Source organism: Haplochromis burtoni, unplaced genomic scaffold, assembly GCF_018398535.1.
Source record: "Haplochromis burtoni strain Fernald_Lab_line unplaced genomic scaffold, NCSU_Asbu1 Contig_236, whole genome shotgun sequence".
NCBI classification, from domain to species: domain Eukaryota; kingdom Metazoa; phylum Chordata; class Actinopteri; order Cichliformes; family Cichlidae; genus Haplochromis; species Haplochromis burtoni.
The window spans coordinates 910833-927624 of record NW_024582597.1 but is presented as its reverse complement, the minus strand read 5'-3'; the positions used below and the strand labels follow the sequence as shown (position 1 = coordinate 927624).

Genomic DNA, 16792 nt, shown 5'->3' with positions numbered 1-16792 from the left:
ATTCGTCCACATCATGAAAATCATCCCCTCTTTGGGTAAAACTGAGCCTAAACTGGCCCGAATATAAGATAGTTAAAGGCAGATAGCAAAACACAAATATAAAAAGAAAATGATTTGGTTTAAATGGTTCAATACTAATGTCAGTTTTCATTATAACGTGGCTTTAAAATGCGGTGAAAAGACAGCTGAAAAAACCTCTGACACACATATGACTAACAGACTATATAAACTACTTTCCGTTATTAGCCCCTTATCAAAATGCATTGTGTACACAGGTTAAGTTTTCGTTTGAATGCGTGATATTTTTGCGCGGACCGCTGACAGCGTTGCTACGCCCTGCTTACTACATCTCCCATAGTGCATTGCAGCGGTAGGAAATAATCACATCCTTGGGTCAGAGTTCAAAATGGTAACATGCGGGTTTCAGAAGCTGCAACTCTGAGCATCATGAGGATACTTTTAATATGAAAATACCACTTGCGTTAGCTTAGCCTTGGTTTGATTAATCCTTTTTTCGTTTCTCGAATATGTCCGTGAACGCATCAAAGCACGAGCTGATCCAGCTGATCTACCGCCACTTGAAGGAGCATGGTTATCGCTCAGCTGCAGATGAGCTACAGAGGCACAGCCCACAGGTCAACATTGTTCACCACACACACACATCCACATCAACTGCAACTGTTACAATGTTTCAAATGCTGCTCCTGCTCTGTGCAATAAACCCCCTCTACTCACACCTCATGAAATTCCACAAAAAAACATTTTCTGAAGTGTGGACGGGGAAGAACGTTTGCTCAATTAAATCTCCCCATTTTTCGTAACAACTAGACTGCTACGTGTTTCTATTTTTCTGCATAAACATAGTTGTGTGTGTATATATAACTTTAAAGATCGTAAGATCCAAGAAATGTATCCTCCTCTTGCTGTGAGCTAAAACGAGCTCAATGTTAGGACTTATATACCACTTAAAAAAAGTGGTGTGTGAGTGGGCCAACTTCTTGTTGCGTTCAATACTTGCCTAGACTAAGAACGTAACACTTGAAAGGCTTTCACCTTGTATAGACCTCTGTAAGAGGGACTGTGGCTGGAGGAAAGACAGAAAAAGTCAGATTAGTTTTAAAGGTAATCAAGTCCTTGACACAAAAATACCATCAGTTAGACTCTATTCACCAAGAGCTTCCACCCAAAGTGGCTCAAATAGGATGTAGCATATGGCCAATTTAAATGAGTGGGGAGAGTGTGCGGCCAGGAAAAGCTGTTTGTGGTAAAGTCTAAGAAAAAAGCCCAGAGATTTGTATAAGTGCAGTCATTGCAAATGTAATACAGACCAAGAAGGCTTGTTGATTTTTCTTCTCCAAATGAGAACCATTTGGTCCCTCCACAGGTTTTTGAATTTGTAAATATTCCACAAAATGTAGTAGACTTTGTCCTTTTCTGTAAACGTGTTTATTATTCTAGTTTATTCATTTGTAATGAACTCAAGTCCTTCCTAACCATCTTCTTGGGGTCTGCTTTCATTCAAATTTGACACATAACCATAACAATGCCATGTTTTTATGTCTTTATATGCTGACATCTCCTTCAGACTACTGTACCATGTCCAAGAAATACTCCCACTGTATATTTCAAACTTCTTAATAAGTTGTAACATTTAATTTTGATTTTCTACAGGGGGAGACCAAAATATCAGTATCACTACTCGACATCTACACATCATGGTTGAAGTAAGGATGATTTCTTAGTGCTTTTCAGAAGCAACGGCCACTGGGTTAGATGTCTCATTTTGTAATAGCTTGGATACTAACTATTTTTTTTATTCCTGACAGTAACCCAAAAGATTCAGCAGATCAAGGAAGGACTCCAACTAAAGGTTCATATTTTTCTTTTTCTTTATTAAATACAAATTAAATTAGAAAGCTGAAGTTGGATCTGAGATACTACATTTGTTTATTTGTGTATATGTGTGCCCTGATCCAGCTGTTCATGCTTACAAAATTCTTAAGCAAGATTTGGAAAGACTTCTGTACATTAGTTTGCTTTGAGTATTTTCATCTTACACCTGTACCCAAACATTCACGCTCCTAACAACCTCCAATCAGATTCAAGATGAGGGCGACAGCTTAGTGAAAAAACTGACATATCAGAGAATGCAGCTCGGTTTGTAGCAGTAAACTCTCTGAGGCCAGAGGCTGGCGTATTTGAATGCATTTTAACACATTTGCACTTTTTATGTTTAGCAAAGTCTACAACATCAAAAAAGAAAAAAGACACAACTGCAAAAAAGGTGAATTTTTATTTTGTTTTCATTTCTTTTCGTGGCAGTTCTTGGACTATACCAACCACGCTAATCCTTCTTTTTCTTTTTTTCCCAGTCTGTTCCAGCAAACAAGAAAAAAACTGAGGGAAAAGCTGCAAAAGAAGTCACAGGGGAGAAGAAATCAAAGAGCCGAACATCAGACAAAGTTGTGACTGCCGGTGCAGATGATTCAGACTCTGACAGCAGTCTGGATGTGGAGAAGTGGAAGAAACTGCTCCAACAGATGACAGGTGAGTCACTGAATGCATTATTCATGGGCGAGCGTGTCAAGGATGAGGTGATGAAAAGAAACCTAGAAAAATGAAGAGGGGGTTATGAGTGGACAATAAAGTGACCAAAGCCAGGCTAGAAATATTTGACTTGCCCAAAACACCTCACTTAAGGAGCAACCAGGGCACATCCAGTTCAGATACCTCAAACATTTCACATCAAATGAACCATATCTAAAAAAAGAATCCCATCTGCCCCTCTCAGAAGGAGCGGTTATTTGCACAGTAACTTTAGGATATTTTTCCCTTAATGAAATGAAATTATTTTCAGTTGCAGGCTGTCAGCGCACACGTGGGTGAGTTTTATCTTTTTTCCAACAAGTTTGATCTGTTAGAGATCCAATCAGATGAAATTAGGCTTGTTAGAAGAGGGGTCCTTAACGTGGTCTGAGCTAACATAACCTGTTTCAGGAAAAGACTGTATTTTATATTTCAAATAAGATTTTATTGAAATGAGAATCATGCAAAGATACTCTAATGCAGGTTCTGAATTAAAGTGTAAAGCTGGAAATAAGCAAAATATGTCTCATTTGAGCTAACGTCAAAGCGCGCTATTGAGAGACTGAGATGTAGCATTCAGGCGAGGTGTTCATGGTGGAAGGAGTCTAAACTCAGGTGGAATAAACTGTGGAGGGTGTGGAAAATGTACAAAGTGATGGAAGATGAAGGGAAAGCTTGGTCCCTCCACTTAATGAGAGAAAGACAACCACCAGACAGTGCAGCACCACCCATGAACAACCTCACCATGGAAAAGAGTGATTTCATCCAAACAGAGCTGTGTACAGTTACTGTTTGCTCGCTGTTTATGTTTTCTTTTAGGCATTTGTTCCACCATGCACAGTTTGATGTTTTTACTGGGTTTTCTCTGTCCACAGATGCCGACATAGTCAAGATGAATGCCATCAATGCCCTGGACTCCTCTGCTCCTCAACCCCCGAAAAAGAGAGTCAGGAAACCCCGGGCTAAGGCTCCGGCGAAAACTGCAACCCCAGTTAAACCGAGTAATGGGACAGTGAAACACAATGACGAAGGTGGCGAGAAACATGTGACTGAAAAAAAAACAAAGACGAGCTCGACCGAGAAGAATGTGACAAAAAATGTGACTTCTGTCACCTCAAGCACTCCGAGCCAAAAGCAAAACCTCTCATCTCCAGCGGACAAACAAATAAAAAAGGACAGGGAAACTGCAACTCCCAGTGAACAAACAACTGATGACAGAACATCTGAGCCCAAGAAGAAGAAGAAAAAGAAGGAGAAAATTGCAGACAAGGAGGAAAAGAATGAGACGGGTGAAGATGGAAAAGAGGAATGTGGCGAAGAGACGAGAAAGACCAAAGACACGAAGCAGGAGGAGGCTAAAAAAACTCCGAAGGTGAATAAAAAAGCAAAAGAAACCAAAGATGATGCTGAAAGAAATGAGACAGTCACGACTGAGACAAACACAAGAGGGAACGCTGATGAGAAAACCCTTTCAGAGTCAACGGTACAAGAAAAGAAACAAAAGAAGAAGAAGAAAGAGAAGGCTAGTAGTGAGGGAAGTTTGGCACAGACTGGAAATTCTGAGCAGGTATCTGAGGAAGTGAAAAATAACAAAGAGAGCAAACAGGAAGAAAACAACCAAACCTCAGAGCACATAGCAGAAGAAAAGAAAGCCAAGAAGAAAAAAAAGAAGAAAACAGAAAGTGAGGAAAATTCATTGACATTTGCAAGTGAAAGCATTTCAAAGCAAAAAGCTGAAGACATAGAAAATAATACAGAGCAAAAAACTGAAGAAATTGAGACTTTAGAGCAGACGTCTACAGAAAAGAAGGCAAAGAAGAGGAAAAGGGACCTTCTTAATGGTGAGGAAAATCCAGAACAAGTACTGCAAGAAAAGAAATCAAAGAAGAAGAAAAAAGAAAAAGCTGATGAAGAAAGAGAGCAGGTAGTTGAGGATATAATAGATAATAAGGTAGAGGAAACAACAGAGCAGGTCAAGAGTGTCAAGAAGAAAAAGAAAAATAATCCCGCCAACACAGAGCCGCTGCCTCCACCTGACGTAGAGGCAACGAGTTCTCAAACGGAGAAGAAGAGAAGTGAGTAAACAACCCACATATAGCTTCAAAACATGTAATTTGATGGTTTTGTAAAATTGCTTTGCATTTGTCCTCAGAAAAAAGCAAATTGAAACCAGCCGACATCCCAGAAATACCTGTAGATTCAATCCAAGACGCCATGGCGACAGAAACGGCCTCAAGTGACTCCCACAAAAAGGTATCACGCTACTTAGAAAACAAATCTCGACGCTACTTAGAAAACAAATGTGTCCAGTCTCAACGTTGGCGGATCCTAACCCTCATGTCCGTCTCTCCACAGAAGAAGAAGAAATCATCAAAGAATCATCAAGATGTGTGACTCGTCATCCCGCAGACCCAGAGGACGAGGGTCACATCACGTCCTCCGATTTCCGATCATGTACACTGATCATATATCAGTAGTTAGAATATGACTTAAAACTTTAAAGATCCGTCGTTTATATTTTTGCTACATTTTTATCTTTTTATGGGTTTTGGGTTTGTGTTTTTTTACTTAAGTGTTTCTACGGTAGCTGCCATTTTCACGGCACGCGCATTTCGTGGTTGTTTTGGGGAACTGATGATCACCTGTTGAAATATTTCTGCCTCATAGTGAAATTCAGATGGGGTTTAATTGAGTAACGTCTGTTTTTATAAACATGGATTCTGTTTTGCTCTCAGGAATTTCCCTCGTGATAATCCTGAGCTAGGTTCTCTAAACCACCTTTCATATTTTTATGCAGATTTAAGTTGTAAAATGAAGTGAAACTGTGTGATTCTGATTAAGAGGTTTACTCCTGTCCTATAGCTGTCTTTTGGTATTTCGTTAAAAAAAATTACACACTTTTTTTTAACCAGATGTATATTTATTCAAATTGACATGTCAGCTGTTCTATCGTGGGAAAGGAGGGGAAATTCTATGTGTGTGATGAGCATTATTTTTTAAAGTTTTAAATGTTTGATATAAATTTTCTTATATAGATTGTATATTATGCTTTTAATACAAATTAAACACCATAGTTTTTTTTGTTTTTATCAACTGTACCCGTCCCAAGTCTTACATCTGGTAAATCCTGTTCTTTGGGCACACAAACACTGAACTTCTTACAAATTAAGGGAAAATGCTTGACTTGATGAGCTCTGGAGATTGTGCTGTGCTGTAGGGGACACTCTATATGTTTGTACGTGTCAGGGATCTCGGTGAGACAAATTAAGATTATTAAGAGAGACGAGGCCTAAAACTGCCTTTCCGCTGAATCGTGTATCGTGAGGGTGTCAAGTCTTTTGAAAGGAAACCGAGAAAGCGACTGTTCCACTCCAATCCGGAGGGTGGCGCTAATGCAGCGAAAAGACGTTTGTTTTACCACTGTTAAAGAAGAAAGAAGAAGACTGCCCCACTACCATAGCTACACACTAACCATACGATGAGTAACTGTCAGTGAAGTTTTACAGTTGCAGTCGTTACTGGCCGCCAAATGTGGAGGTTGAACAAAGTTCGTCACAAAGCCGGACAACAAGGCGGCAACTTGGACGAGCTCAGGCTGAAGAGGCGAGAGAACGAGAGAGGTGTGTCTGCTAAATACCGAGGCTCAGTTTCCCAAGCATACTGTAGGTTAACCCTGGTCTTTAACTAAAACCCTGTTTATTCAGTAATGAGCTCATTTTTCCTTTAGCTCTGTGACTATGTTTAGTTTCCATAGAAACTAGCTGGAACTGTAGCTTCAACGTAACCATTATTTTATTAATATCTTAATAAACTATTAGGTACACATTGCTAGAGCCAAGTTGAACCCCCTTGTGTTTTCAGAATTGTCTTAATTCATCAGGGCACAGATTCAATAAAGTGCTGGTATTGTTCTATTAGTACTGGTATTGGTATTATAGCCTCAGCTGTCTATTGCTGTAGGCCATCTATTTCGTGTTGGCGTTCATAGATGCTCTTTTGCATACCTTTGTTGTCATGGGCGGGTATTTGAGATATTGTGGCCTTCCCATCAGCTCAAATGAGTCGGCCACTCTCCTCTGACATCTGGCTTCACTAATGCGTTTTTCCTCTTTCTCAGACCGTTCTCTGTAAACTCTAGAGATGGTTGTGTTGAAAATTCCAGCACGTCATCCGTTTATGGAATACACAGGCCAGCCAATTTGGCACAAACAGCCATTCCACATTCAGAGGCATTTAAATCACTATTCTTCCCCATTTTGATGCTCAGTTTAAACTTCAGCAGGCCATCTTGACCCTGTCTACATGTCTAAACCAACTCAGTTGTTGCTATGTGATTGTCTGATTAGATACTTGTATTTACCAAGCAGTTGAACAAATGTGCATAATAAAGTGTGAAATAGGTTTATGTAATGTGCACATGTAATTTTTTTTTTAAAACTGTATTACAAAGATACAGCTCTTTTTTATGACACCCGTTAGGAACTGTTAGTTAGCTGTTACATCTTCATCTCCAGGCATTTTTACAACACATAAACAGCAAAAACAGTTCCTGTGCAGATATAGGTTTTCGTTTCTACTCGAAATCCAGTGTTTTTTTAAAAATTGAGATGTTCCCATGTACAGGTCTTAATATAAAATAGAGCAGTGTTGGTGACATACACTGGCGTAAAATGATTCAAAACCTAAATGGATATGTTAGCATCATCTTAACTTCAGCTTCGTTATTTCCCCACAGGCATGGCCTCCCCATGGTGGCTTTATCTCAAAAGGATGCATGTTTTGCACAGCATATGTACACTAAACACAAGTATGATCACGTATGATCCCTGAAGGTTAAAGAGTTGTGACATGCCTCTCCCTGAATGCTTTAGCACTGAGACAGGCACGCAGAGACAGGCAGCTGGTGAGCAAGCGACTACTGCTAAATGAAGATGAGGAGCAGCCGGACGTTAGCATGGACACAGCCCCAGGAGGACATGTAAGTATCAGATATTGTGTTGGATCAGGGGTGTCAAGCACAAGAATTTCCCAGGTGCCAGAATTCTCTAATCTGGCCCACTTGAAGGCTGGAAGATGTAAAGGAGGGAATCAACTTATAGGCTATGTTTTCAGAAGTTTTACATCTTTTACTGCTGATAAAGACCTCCTACGTAGCCATTCACGCTAAACTAAAGGAATTATCTAATAGATAAATAATTAAATGACAGAAAAGTTAATGTTTTTTGACATCTTTTGAAATTTTGGTGGGGAAAAAAGAATATTTTCTGTGAATTAACAAAAACTTTGTTTTATAAGTACAGGACAGTCTGGAAAAAGAGCTACTGGAACCTTTCTGTAATTTTATTTTGCTGAAAAATTGAGACATATTGTTGAAATGTTTCTTCTTTGTCTCATTGTAAGTTTTCTCAGGGATTTAAAGTGTAGCTAAATATATTAACACTGACAGAATGGGGTGTTTTTACTACTCGAGCCAAACTGGGCCGTATTTGACCCACAACGTAAACTGATTTTGACATGCCTGTCTTAGATTATTTTTTTGGTAGGTTCAGTAAAATGAAAGATCTGAACTCAGCCTGCCAGTCTCATATTTCCTCAGGACATTGTTAGTCTGCTCCACAAACTTCAACACAGCGGGACAGAGAAGGAGGCACACCTGAAGGCCTTGAGTAAAGTTCTGCGCGACCCATCTGCACAGCTCACCTTTATCAAGTATGGTAGTGGCTTCTGTTGCCAGAGACTAAATTACGCTGTCACTTTTAAGTCACTTCCTCATCTTTGTGTGTGAAACTGTGTTTTCTTTCAGGCACGAGAACAGTATGCATCTGCTGGTCGGCCTCCTCACTGGCTCTAATGCTCAGTGCCGCCTGCAGGCCGTTCGGTGTCTTCACGAGCTCTCTCACTCTTCCCACACTAATGTGGCTCCAGCCTGTCTGCCTGCTACCCCTTACCTGCTCACTTACCTGTCTGGCCCAAGCACTAAGTTTACAGTAAGTCACCATGCAGTGCAGGCAGTTTGTGATATAGTATGACCTACAATGCAGAAGACTTTTGACTTCCTTATTGTGTGGAACATTATATGTACACAGGAGCTGTGTCTCTACACACTTGGTAACATGTGTCCAGACAGCGATGTGGTAAGAGAGAAGCTCCTGGCTCAGGGAATCATTCCCGCTCTGGCCAGCTGTATAGAGGTAAACTACGAAGGCTCACTGTCTACACTAATATCCTTACTGTACTGGCAATTCGTAGAATTGTTGCAGTTGAATCCAAATCTACTCAAACATCCGATTCATAGAGAGACAGGAGTGTGACTGCTACACGTCTTTGTAACATGTTACTGTGTATTTGTCCAGAACCAACGGCACACACTTGCAGTAGTGGAAGCTGCAGCGTTCACCCTCTCTCAGCTTCTCCAGGCCAGAGACGCACCTGAGAAGATAATCCCGTAAATATATCAATAATGCACTTCTTCACATCTTCAGCCTCTGCATTCCTCATCTCGCAGAAAATGTCAGAGTAATGTTTTGTTCACATTTAACCTTGTTGTGTTTTTTTTGTCTTCCTCTGTGTCTGTAGGATAGTCCTGAAGTCTACCTTGCCTTCACACCTGTTATCCGTCCTTACCCCCGACCCACAGTTCGGCCTGGCTCCTGCCATAGAGTGTGCATGGTGTCTCCATTACCTCATATGCAGGTGAGAAGTTTAGGAAAGTGTCCAAAACTTTTTTGTTTTTTTTGCTGATTTGCTATTGTAGGTAATTACTGAATCTGTTTTGTGCCTTTTATTAGCACAGATGATAACAAAGAGCTGCTGGCTCAGGGTGCCCTGTCACAGTGCAGCTCCTTGTTAGTGTCACTAGGTGGTGCTGTCACCGAGGGAAACAAAGAAGATGGGATTGAGCTGGTATGGAAGTGAATGATCAAATCCACTATTTACTTTTAAAACTTGTTAAGACTTTTTTTTTTAACTTTTAAGCAAACAAATTTGATAATTATCATTGAATTAATAATGTAGATTAGTTCATTTCATGCTGAGCTACCTCCAAAGATAGTAAAATGACTTAATTATTACTAAAAGTCAGTTGAAGAATCTAGGAACTGAAACAAAACAGCAACATCGCACATTTGCCTAAGCTTCAGAACAAAGTAAAAATAAAAACTTTGGTTTTTAATCTGACTTGGATCACAGAAGTTTTTAATGTGTCTTCTTCAGCTCATCTGGCCTCTGTTGAGGTGTGTGGGAAACATCTTGTCCTCCTGCCCGGAGGAAGACCTGAATGCTCAACTGACTGATGCTCATCTGCCAGCTTCTCTGTGTGCACTTGTTCAAGCCTACCTGCACACCCTGCCAGCCTTGGCCAGAGAGACCGTCTGGGTCCTCAACAACCTCACAGGTACGGCTCTCTTGTTTTAGTCGTCTCTGAATGGGACTGCAGCCACACAGAAGTACACCTCATCATTACTAATAGAACTGTTTTGCAATATATTTTTCCTGCTTTGCTGCAGTTCAGTATAGATTTGTGCAAGAAAACATTGTATTTTTTTTGGTGTAACTATTCAATCTATTCAAATACTGAATAAAATCCTTGTGGCTGCCTTGTGCATTCTCTGTGCACATCTGAGATTTGATGCATCATAATTATCAGGGTTTTCTGCAGTGTGTGTAACGTGCCCCATTGTGTTTTCTACCTCTCTCCATCCCAGCTCACTCCACTGAATTCTGCTCCGCTCTCTTGACTCTAAACTTGGTCCCAGGATTGATCCAACTTCTCCCATTTTCTCAAGGCATTAATACTATGGTTAGTACTATGATTGATATAAGTGCTTCTTGTACTATAAAGTCATTGTGGCGTATAATAAGAAATCTTGTGGTTTTCTCTTGCATCCTTTTGGATGGAAAAAAGTGTTTTTTGATTTTGTGTTTTTGTTGTTTTTGTTGTTTTTCTTGCTTGTTACACTCAGATTCTCAGGATTCTGGCTAATATTGCCCACAAGAAAAAGGAGTTCTGTGTGCAGCTCATGCAGCTTGGTTTACTGTCTGCACTCTGTGCCACGCTTAAAATGGCTGATCAGGAAATGGTGATTCAGAGCCTGGACATCCTGTTCATGATGACTGTCAGCAGTCCAGTGGTAAGTGTGGTAATTAGTGAAACTAAACTCTGTAATGATTGCTAAGCTGTGGCATGATGTGGTATTCTTCTTCTTCTTCAGGTGGCAGAGGAGTTTGTCAGGCAAGATGGGCTTTCACTGTTGGAGGTCCTTCAGTACAATGGTGCAGCAGAGATGAGACAAAGGTCGACGTACCTCCTGGAGAAGCACTTGTTGTCCTACCAACAGCATATAACAGTAATTGTTATGCAGCCTTATTGTCTCTGTTGAATTTTTTTTGTAGTTTTTAGTTAAAAATGTCTGATGGGAGCTGCTGTCTTGCAGGTGGACAATATGCCGGATCCTTGAATCAACAACAAGACTTGTTGTGTTAGGAGGGCCCAGCTGAGGATAACAACATGTTTACATTTTGATATGATAGATATCAAACTTGTTTGTGTATTTGAAGTAATTAGTGATAAAACTGCTGTCTTGTATGTTTTTACTCATGAAATTTTAATCTATGCAAATATTAAATATTTTTATAATACTTGTACTGGTGAAGTACTTTTGCATAAAACTGTATTTATATTCAGATATGGCTTGACATATTTCGAGATGTTAAGATACTGAAGGTGGAACATATAACATTAGAAACATAATGTGTCTTTATCAACAAGACCTTGTCATCATGCCTGTGTAACGATTAAATAATTATGACATAATAAAACTCTTCCTTACAACAAATATGACTGCTGCTTTTTTTGGAGTATTTGCTGTTTGGTTTGATTTTTATTAAGAAACATTTAGTTACATTTAATCACAAAAAATCTTGGGACTTTTACATGTGATGCTGATGATTAGTGAGGGCAGCACAGACCGACCCAAAGTGGTGGCACTGCTATATGTATGTATGTTAAAAACAAATAATCAGAAGTTGATCATTGTGATTGCTTCAAACTGCTGTTTAAAGCTGAAACTTGTAGAGATGATAAATATGCCCAATTAGAAAGTAATTTCAATAATGATAAAAAAAAAGAAAACATTAATGCAATCTGAATCCGTAATGTAAATAATTTTTAAAAAAGCCTCACTTAAAGACTTTAAGTAGGTAAAGTTGTTGTTTTTTTATGTACACCTGCTTACACTTATAACACAGTGTGCACAGACCTCATGGAGATTTCACTGACCACACTGTGGAACAGTTTCAGCCTGTAACTTCCAATCAAAGTCTTTGGCTCCTCCCCTTAATGAAAAAAAACTGTCTCTTTCTCTTTCTACCCACAATAATCCCTTCCCGTTATCTTTCACGCTGGTTTTGCTGCATGAAAATCCAAGACGAGGTGAGTAAGAAGGACCATTGGGGCCAAATTAATACAAAACATATATTGCTGAAATTGAGAATAAAATCAAAATTTGGAGATCAAGTTACATAATGTTGTTTTGAGGAGGGAAAAAGTTAAAATACTATTTTGAGGAAAAAAACTGGAAATGTGGAGATTACAGTTGTTGTTTCATGAAAGACTGCCATATTTGTTATACCCTTTACAGAATGCCTTGTTTAGATGAGTTAGAAGGACACATTGTTCTGCCGTGTTTTGATCGAATACACAACACGTTCTCACTCCCAAACACCAAACACTTCCCTAGATTACGAGATCGGAAAAATTAAGAAACATGAGAACAGTTTGGAATGAATCTACACATATGCGTTTATTTTACTTAAATCGCTTTGGAAAACACTAACTTCTTTAAAGTGCTGGTTAAGGTTCGGGATAAGGTTAGGTCAGGAACGCCTCTGGACTTGACAAATCGTCACGCGTGAGAACGGGCTGATATACCTCCTCTCTGTTACAAGAGGGCGTAACCACCTTTAGTCTCTCCGTCTAGTATAAAGTGAGTATAAACAGTAAACTGTCAGTGTAGAGAATAGAAATCTTGTAGAAATCTTAATAGAAATTATTGTGAGCTGTGATTCTTTTCCCCACACTGAGCCCTTACCTGCTGAAACTCACTTTAACTTTAACTAATTTTTCTGTTTAGATGCAATGTCACACGCACGAGGTTCAATTAGCTTTGCACAAAAATAATACATACCAGGTTGTCAGTAGTTTCACTAACTCTGCCAATAATGCCGATCTACTTATAATACAGTAAGTGTGCACAGACCTAATGGGGATTTCATTTTAACTGAGTGGTTTACTCACTATACTGTGGAACAGCCTCAGCCTGTAACTTCCAGACAGTCTTTAGCCCCACCACTTAATAAAAAAAGAAGTCTCAAATTGCCACACTTCCTCTTTCCACCCACAACATTCCCTTCCTGTTATCTTTCACTCTGCTTTTTCTGCATGAAAATCTAAGACGGGGTGAGTTACGTTTTCTAAGACTTTTGAAAAATCTTGCATTCATCTGGCTTTTAAATGTTTTCTGCTACTCCACAGATATTCTGCCCCCAACAATCTGTGCTGCTGTGGGGAAGCATCCAGTTCAATTAAGTCTTTTTGACCCACAGCCAAGCACTGTGTGTAGTTTCCTGAAAATGGAGGGAACTCAGACAACGACTAGAGAGGAGGGGCCAACAGAAAGAAATGGGGATCAGGGGACTAGCAGCAATGTGCCGATGTCCAGCAAACCTCTGCATCGCTTTGTCCGAAAGGAGCCCAGAAGTCTTGGGGTAACACATCAGATAAGCAAAATCTTAAATAAGCAGATTTATACACGAGGATAGCTATAAGCTGATGCAGCTGTAGACACTCTCATCCATTTTTCCTCTTCCCCTTTCCAGATTGTCATTCTGATGTTTGGCTGTGCTGAGTTGTTAATGGGATTTCAGTTCTCCAATGAAGAGTTCAAAATCTCTGCTCAACTCTACATTCCCTTTTGGCAGGGAGCTCTGGTACTTACTGTAGCATTTTACTGGCTAGCACTGACATGCTGACAGCTAAAAATGATTGAACTTGACTGCTCATATCTTCTGTGCAGTTATTGTTCAGAAAAGTTCAAAGTACTGCCTGTGCTATACTTTTATATATGAGGCTACAACCATCAGTTTGTTAGGTTAACAGCACAAGCATGACACACAGTCATAATACCAAAAGGTTTAAAAAATGCATCTGGTACAATTGCAATGCTACGTGTTAACTAGATCTTTCCGATGACAAATAACCATCAGCAAGTATTCATAGTTTCCGACAAAAGATGTATTGTATGAAGACAGACTCACACAGCTTCACACTGTGAAAATATCACCCATATTACTAAATCTACTGTGGGTTAAGGTCAAACAGCATCATTTGTTGTGATTATTTGCTCACTAGTTTCTTACCTGTGGAATCCTGTCAGTCTACACTGAGTTGCATCCGTCCAAGAAGATGGTACGTCATGGTTTTATTTCCTATTTGTGATTTTCAGCCCTGTTTATACTCCTACAGTCCTTCCTAATTCAGTGGCCTAATTAATTTTGATTAACTTATCTTTCCCAGGTGACTGTGTGCTTGGCCCTGTATGTGGTTTCCATCTTTGGAATCGTAATCTCTTTCATATACAGGATTATCCAGGTCATCGCTTATCCCTACTTTTTTTTTTGGCGATTTCGTTTGAGCGATGCAAGTGTGGTGAGTTACAGTATATATCTATTTTTTGATTATGATTGTATGACATGCATGTTTTCACAGCATATCAATAACTCTCACTTTCTGTCACTGTAGATGCTGCTGATAAGTATCGAAGCCATTTTACTGACCTCCACTATTTGCGTGTTAGTGATTCTCATTTTTCTAACCACTGTCGCAGGTTTCGCACTGAAATCCACACGCACTCAGGTAATAGCATATTTTATTTTATTATTATTATTGACATACAAGCCTTCTGTCTACTTCAAAGAAACATGCCACAGAGTCCGATTTATCCCAGGGATATCTGCTGAAGGACAGTTTTCAATAGCTTTGGTCACTCATCATTTTCTTTTTCTTCCACTTTCATGTTTTGTTTTGTTTTTTCAGGTCATCATCCAGCAAATTCCACCACCGAGGACTGAAACGCCATCGGACTGAGGACATCTTTTTTAAAGCATTATTAAACATTACACGACCTTACTAAAACACACTTGTTGGTCTCTTGTGACACTTGTTCTTGAACTAAAATCATTTATGTCATCACTGTGAGGAAAAACTATCTTAGAAGAACTTTTTCAGGAAGGCAATAACGATTAATCTGTCTGGCAACCCTTGTGTTTCCCTGCTGCACGTCTGCAAATCTCTTCTCATCGACTGAATGTGTTGACCTCGGCCAGATGTCATACATTGGACAACATCTGGGCTACGCAACATTTGTTTGTGACAAGTGTCAAAATTCAGTCCAACCATAAAAGTTTTGATTTGTTTTAAAACATACTTGTTAGAAATTCCTTTTTTATTGTTAATATCTGAAAATTTTCTTTCCTCATCAGACCTTTAGTCATTTGGAAGCCATGTAGAAAATCTGTTATGCGTGTCATCTTTTCAGAGACATCCAAACTTTTCCATCTAATTGTATCTGCATTATTATTAGTGTCTTATTAGTAGTGTTTGACTGTCATTAAACAGTGCTTTGTACTCTGTACTGAATGTTTAACTGAAGACATTTTACAATATGACATGTTGTAACTGGATGAGTAAACTATTAGCTTTGACCTCTGGTTACAGAGGGAGCAGGTACGGCACTGTGATCTAAGAAGCCTCGGTATAAACTCTGTTTTTCCTGTTTGCGTAAAATCTTTTTATATTTTGTGCAGTAATTGTGTACTGATTTAAACATAAACTTTTGTTAAGCCAATATAAATATTCTCATTTCATTATGTTAATCTTTGCGTAGATTAGAGCTGTACAAACTCTGTTTTTGCCTTATAAATGATATTTTCATGTGAGTTTGTACATTTCAATAAATTGCTGCTTCTCTCTCATTTTCCTACCAAAACTTGAAGTGAGAGGTGGCTCAAGACTTTTGCACAGTACTCTATATGTTTATATGTGTCAGGGAACTCAGTGTGACGAATTAAGTAAGATTAGTAAGAGAGATAGCTTTTAACTCTCAGGGATGGCACAGTGTTTGAGTTTGGGAGCTGAAGGGGAGTTTGGACCCGGAAACGGCTAATGACGTCAGATAGTTTGTTTAACCTCCACAGTGGCCATCAAATGTGGAGGTTAAACAAAGTTCGTCACAAAGCCGGGCGACAAGGCGACAGCTTGGGGGAATTTCGGCTGAAGAGGCGAGAGAACGAGAGAGATGTGTCTGCTAAATACTGATGCTCAGTTTCCCAAACATACAGTAGATTAACTCAGGTGCACTGTGGCATTTAAACAATATTCAGTTGGTATTAAGGGTGCCAAATAAATATCCCTGACACTATTACAGCCCCAGCGACAGCCTGAACTACTCATACAAGGCAGGATGTATCACTTTTGTCATGTGTTTTATGCCAAATTCTCATCCTATCATCCAATGTTGCAGCAGAAATTGAGACTCATCAGAACAGTCGATGTTTTACAATTTTCTGTTGTCCCATGTGAATTTTAGCTACAGCTGTTTATTGCCATCTGCTTCAAGGTTTCACGTGTTGTGCGTTCAGAGATGCTCTTTTGCATACCTTGGTTGTCACAGGTGGCTATTTGACGTATTGTGGCCTTCCCATCAGCTCAAACGAGTCTGGCCATTCTCCTCTGACATCTGGCATCAGTAAGACATTTTTCACCCAGAGAACTTCAGCTAACTGGATCCTGTTTTTTTCTCTTTTTCATTTTGATGCTCAGTTTGGACTTCAGCAGGCTGTCTTGACCATGTCTACATGTCTAAAGAACTGAGTTCTTGCTATGTGATGGTCTGATTAGATATTTGTATTGCCAAGCAGTTGAACAAGTGTGCCTGATAAAGTATGAAATAGGCTGTACATAAAGATTAGACTCGACTGGACATTAAAAGTAGGAGTAATCTGCATATGTTTTTTTTAAACTGCATTACAAAGATGCTGCTCTTTTTTGTGACACCCCAGAGGAACTGAGCAACACATAAATTAATTATTAAACCCCCCAAAATATGACTATCCAGAGTTGGGACCAGGAAGCAGAGTTGCAGTCTTACAC

The 16792-nt window shown here is 39.4% G+C and overlaps 2 protein-coding genes across 4 annotated transcripts; both read left to right on the top strand.

Annotated features, from left to right (window-relative positions):
* Nucleotides 1-364: 364 nt before the first annotated feature.
* On the top strand, nucleotides 365-5675 carry tcof1 (treacle ribosome biogenesis factor 1). The gene is made up of 8 exons (XM_005937759.2): nucleotides 365-635; nucleotides 1672-1724; nucleotides 1827-1870; nucleotides 2238-2284; nucleotides 2373-2547; nucleotides 3462-4661; nucleotides 4739-4839; nucleotides 4942-5675. Exons 1-8 carry the CDS (start codon nucleotides 528-530, stop codon nucleotides 4978-4980), a joined length of 1767 nt encoding a protein of 588 aa, XP_005937821.1. The 5' UTR covers nucleotides 365-527; the 3' UTR covers nucleotides 4981-5675.
* A 122-nt stretch (nucleotides 5676-5797) lies between these two features.
* Nucleotides 5798-15629, top strand: tmco6 (transmembrane and coiled-coil domains 6). 3 transcript variants are annotated; one of them, XM_042226970.1, is made up of 19 exons: nucleotides 5798-6206; nucleotides 7458-7564; nucleotides 8183-8295; nucleotides 8390-8573; nucleotides 8673-8777; nucleotides 8940-9031; nucleotides 9163-9279; nucleotides 9375-9489; nucleotides 9799-9979; nucleotides 10290-10384; nucleotides 10548-10715; nucleotides 10797-10931; nucleotides 11019-12016; nucleotides 13118-13350; nucleotides 13462-13572; nucleotides 13994-14050; nucleotides 14159-14290; nucleotides 14469-14497; nucleotides 14678-15629. In XM_042226970.1, exons 1-13 carry the CDS (start codon nucleotides 6116-6118, stop codon nucleotides 11040-11042), a joined length of 1527 nt encoding a protein of 508 aa, XP_042082904.1. In that variant the 5' UTR covers nucleotides 5798-6115; the 3' UTR covers nucleotides 11043-12016; nucleotides 13118-13350; nucleotides 13462-13572; nucleotides 13994-14050; nucleotides 14159-14290; nucleotides 14469-14497; nucleotides 14678-15629. The 3 variants fall into 3 exon arrangements, with proteins under 3 accessions (XP_042082904.1, XP_042082903.1, XP_005937823.1); XM_042226969.1 differs by having other exon boundaries at nucleotides 14384-14497; XM_005937761.3 differs by lacking the exon at nucleotides 13462-13572 and having other exon boundaries at nucleotides 14384-14497.
* The last annotated feature ends 1163 nt before the right edge of the window (nucleotides 15630-16792 follow it).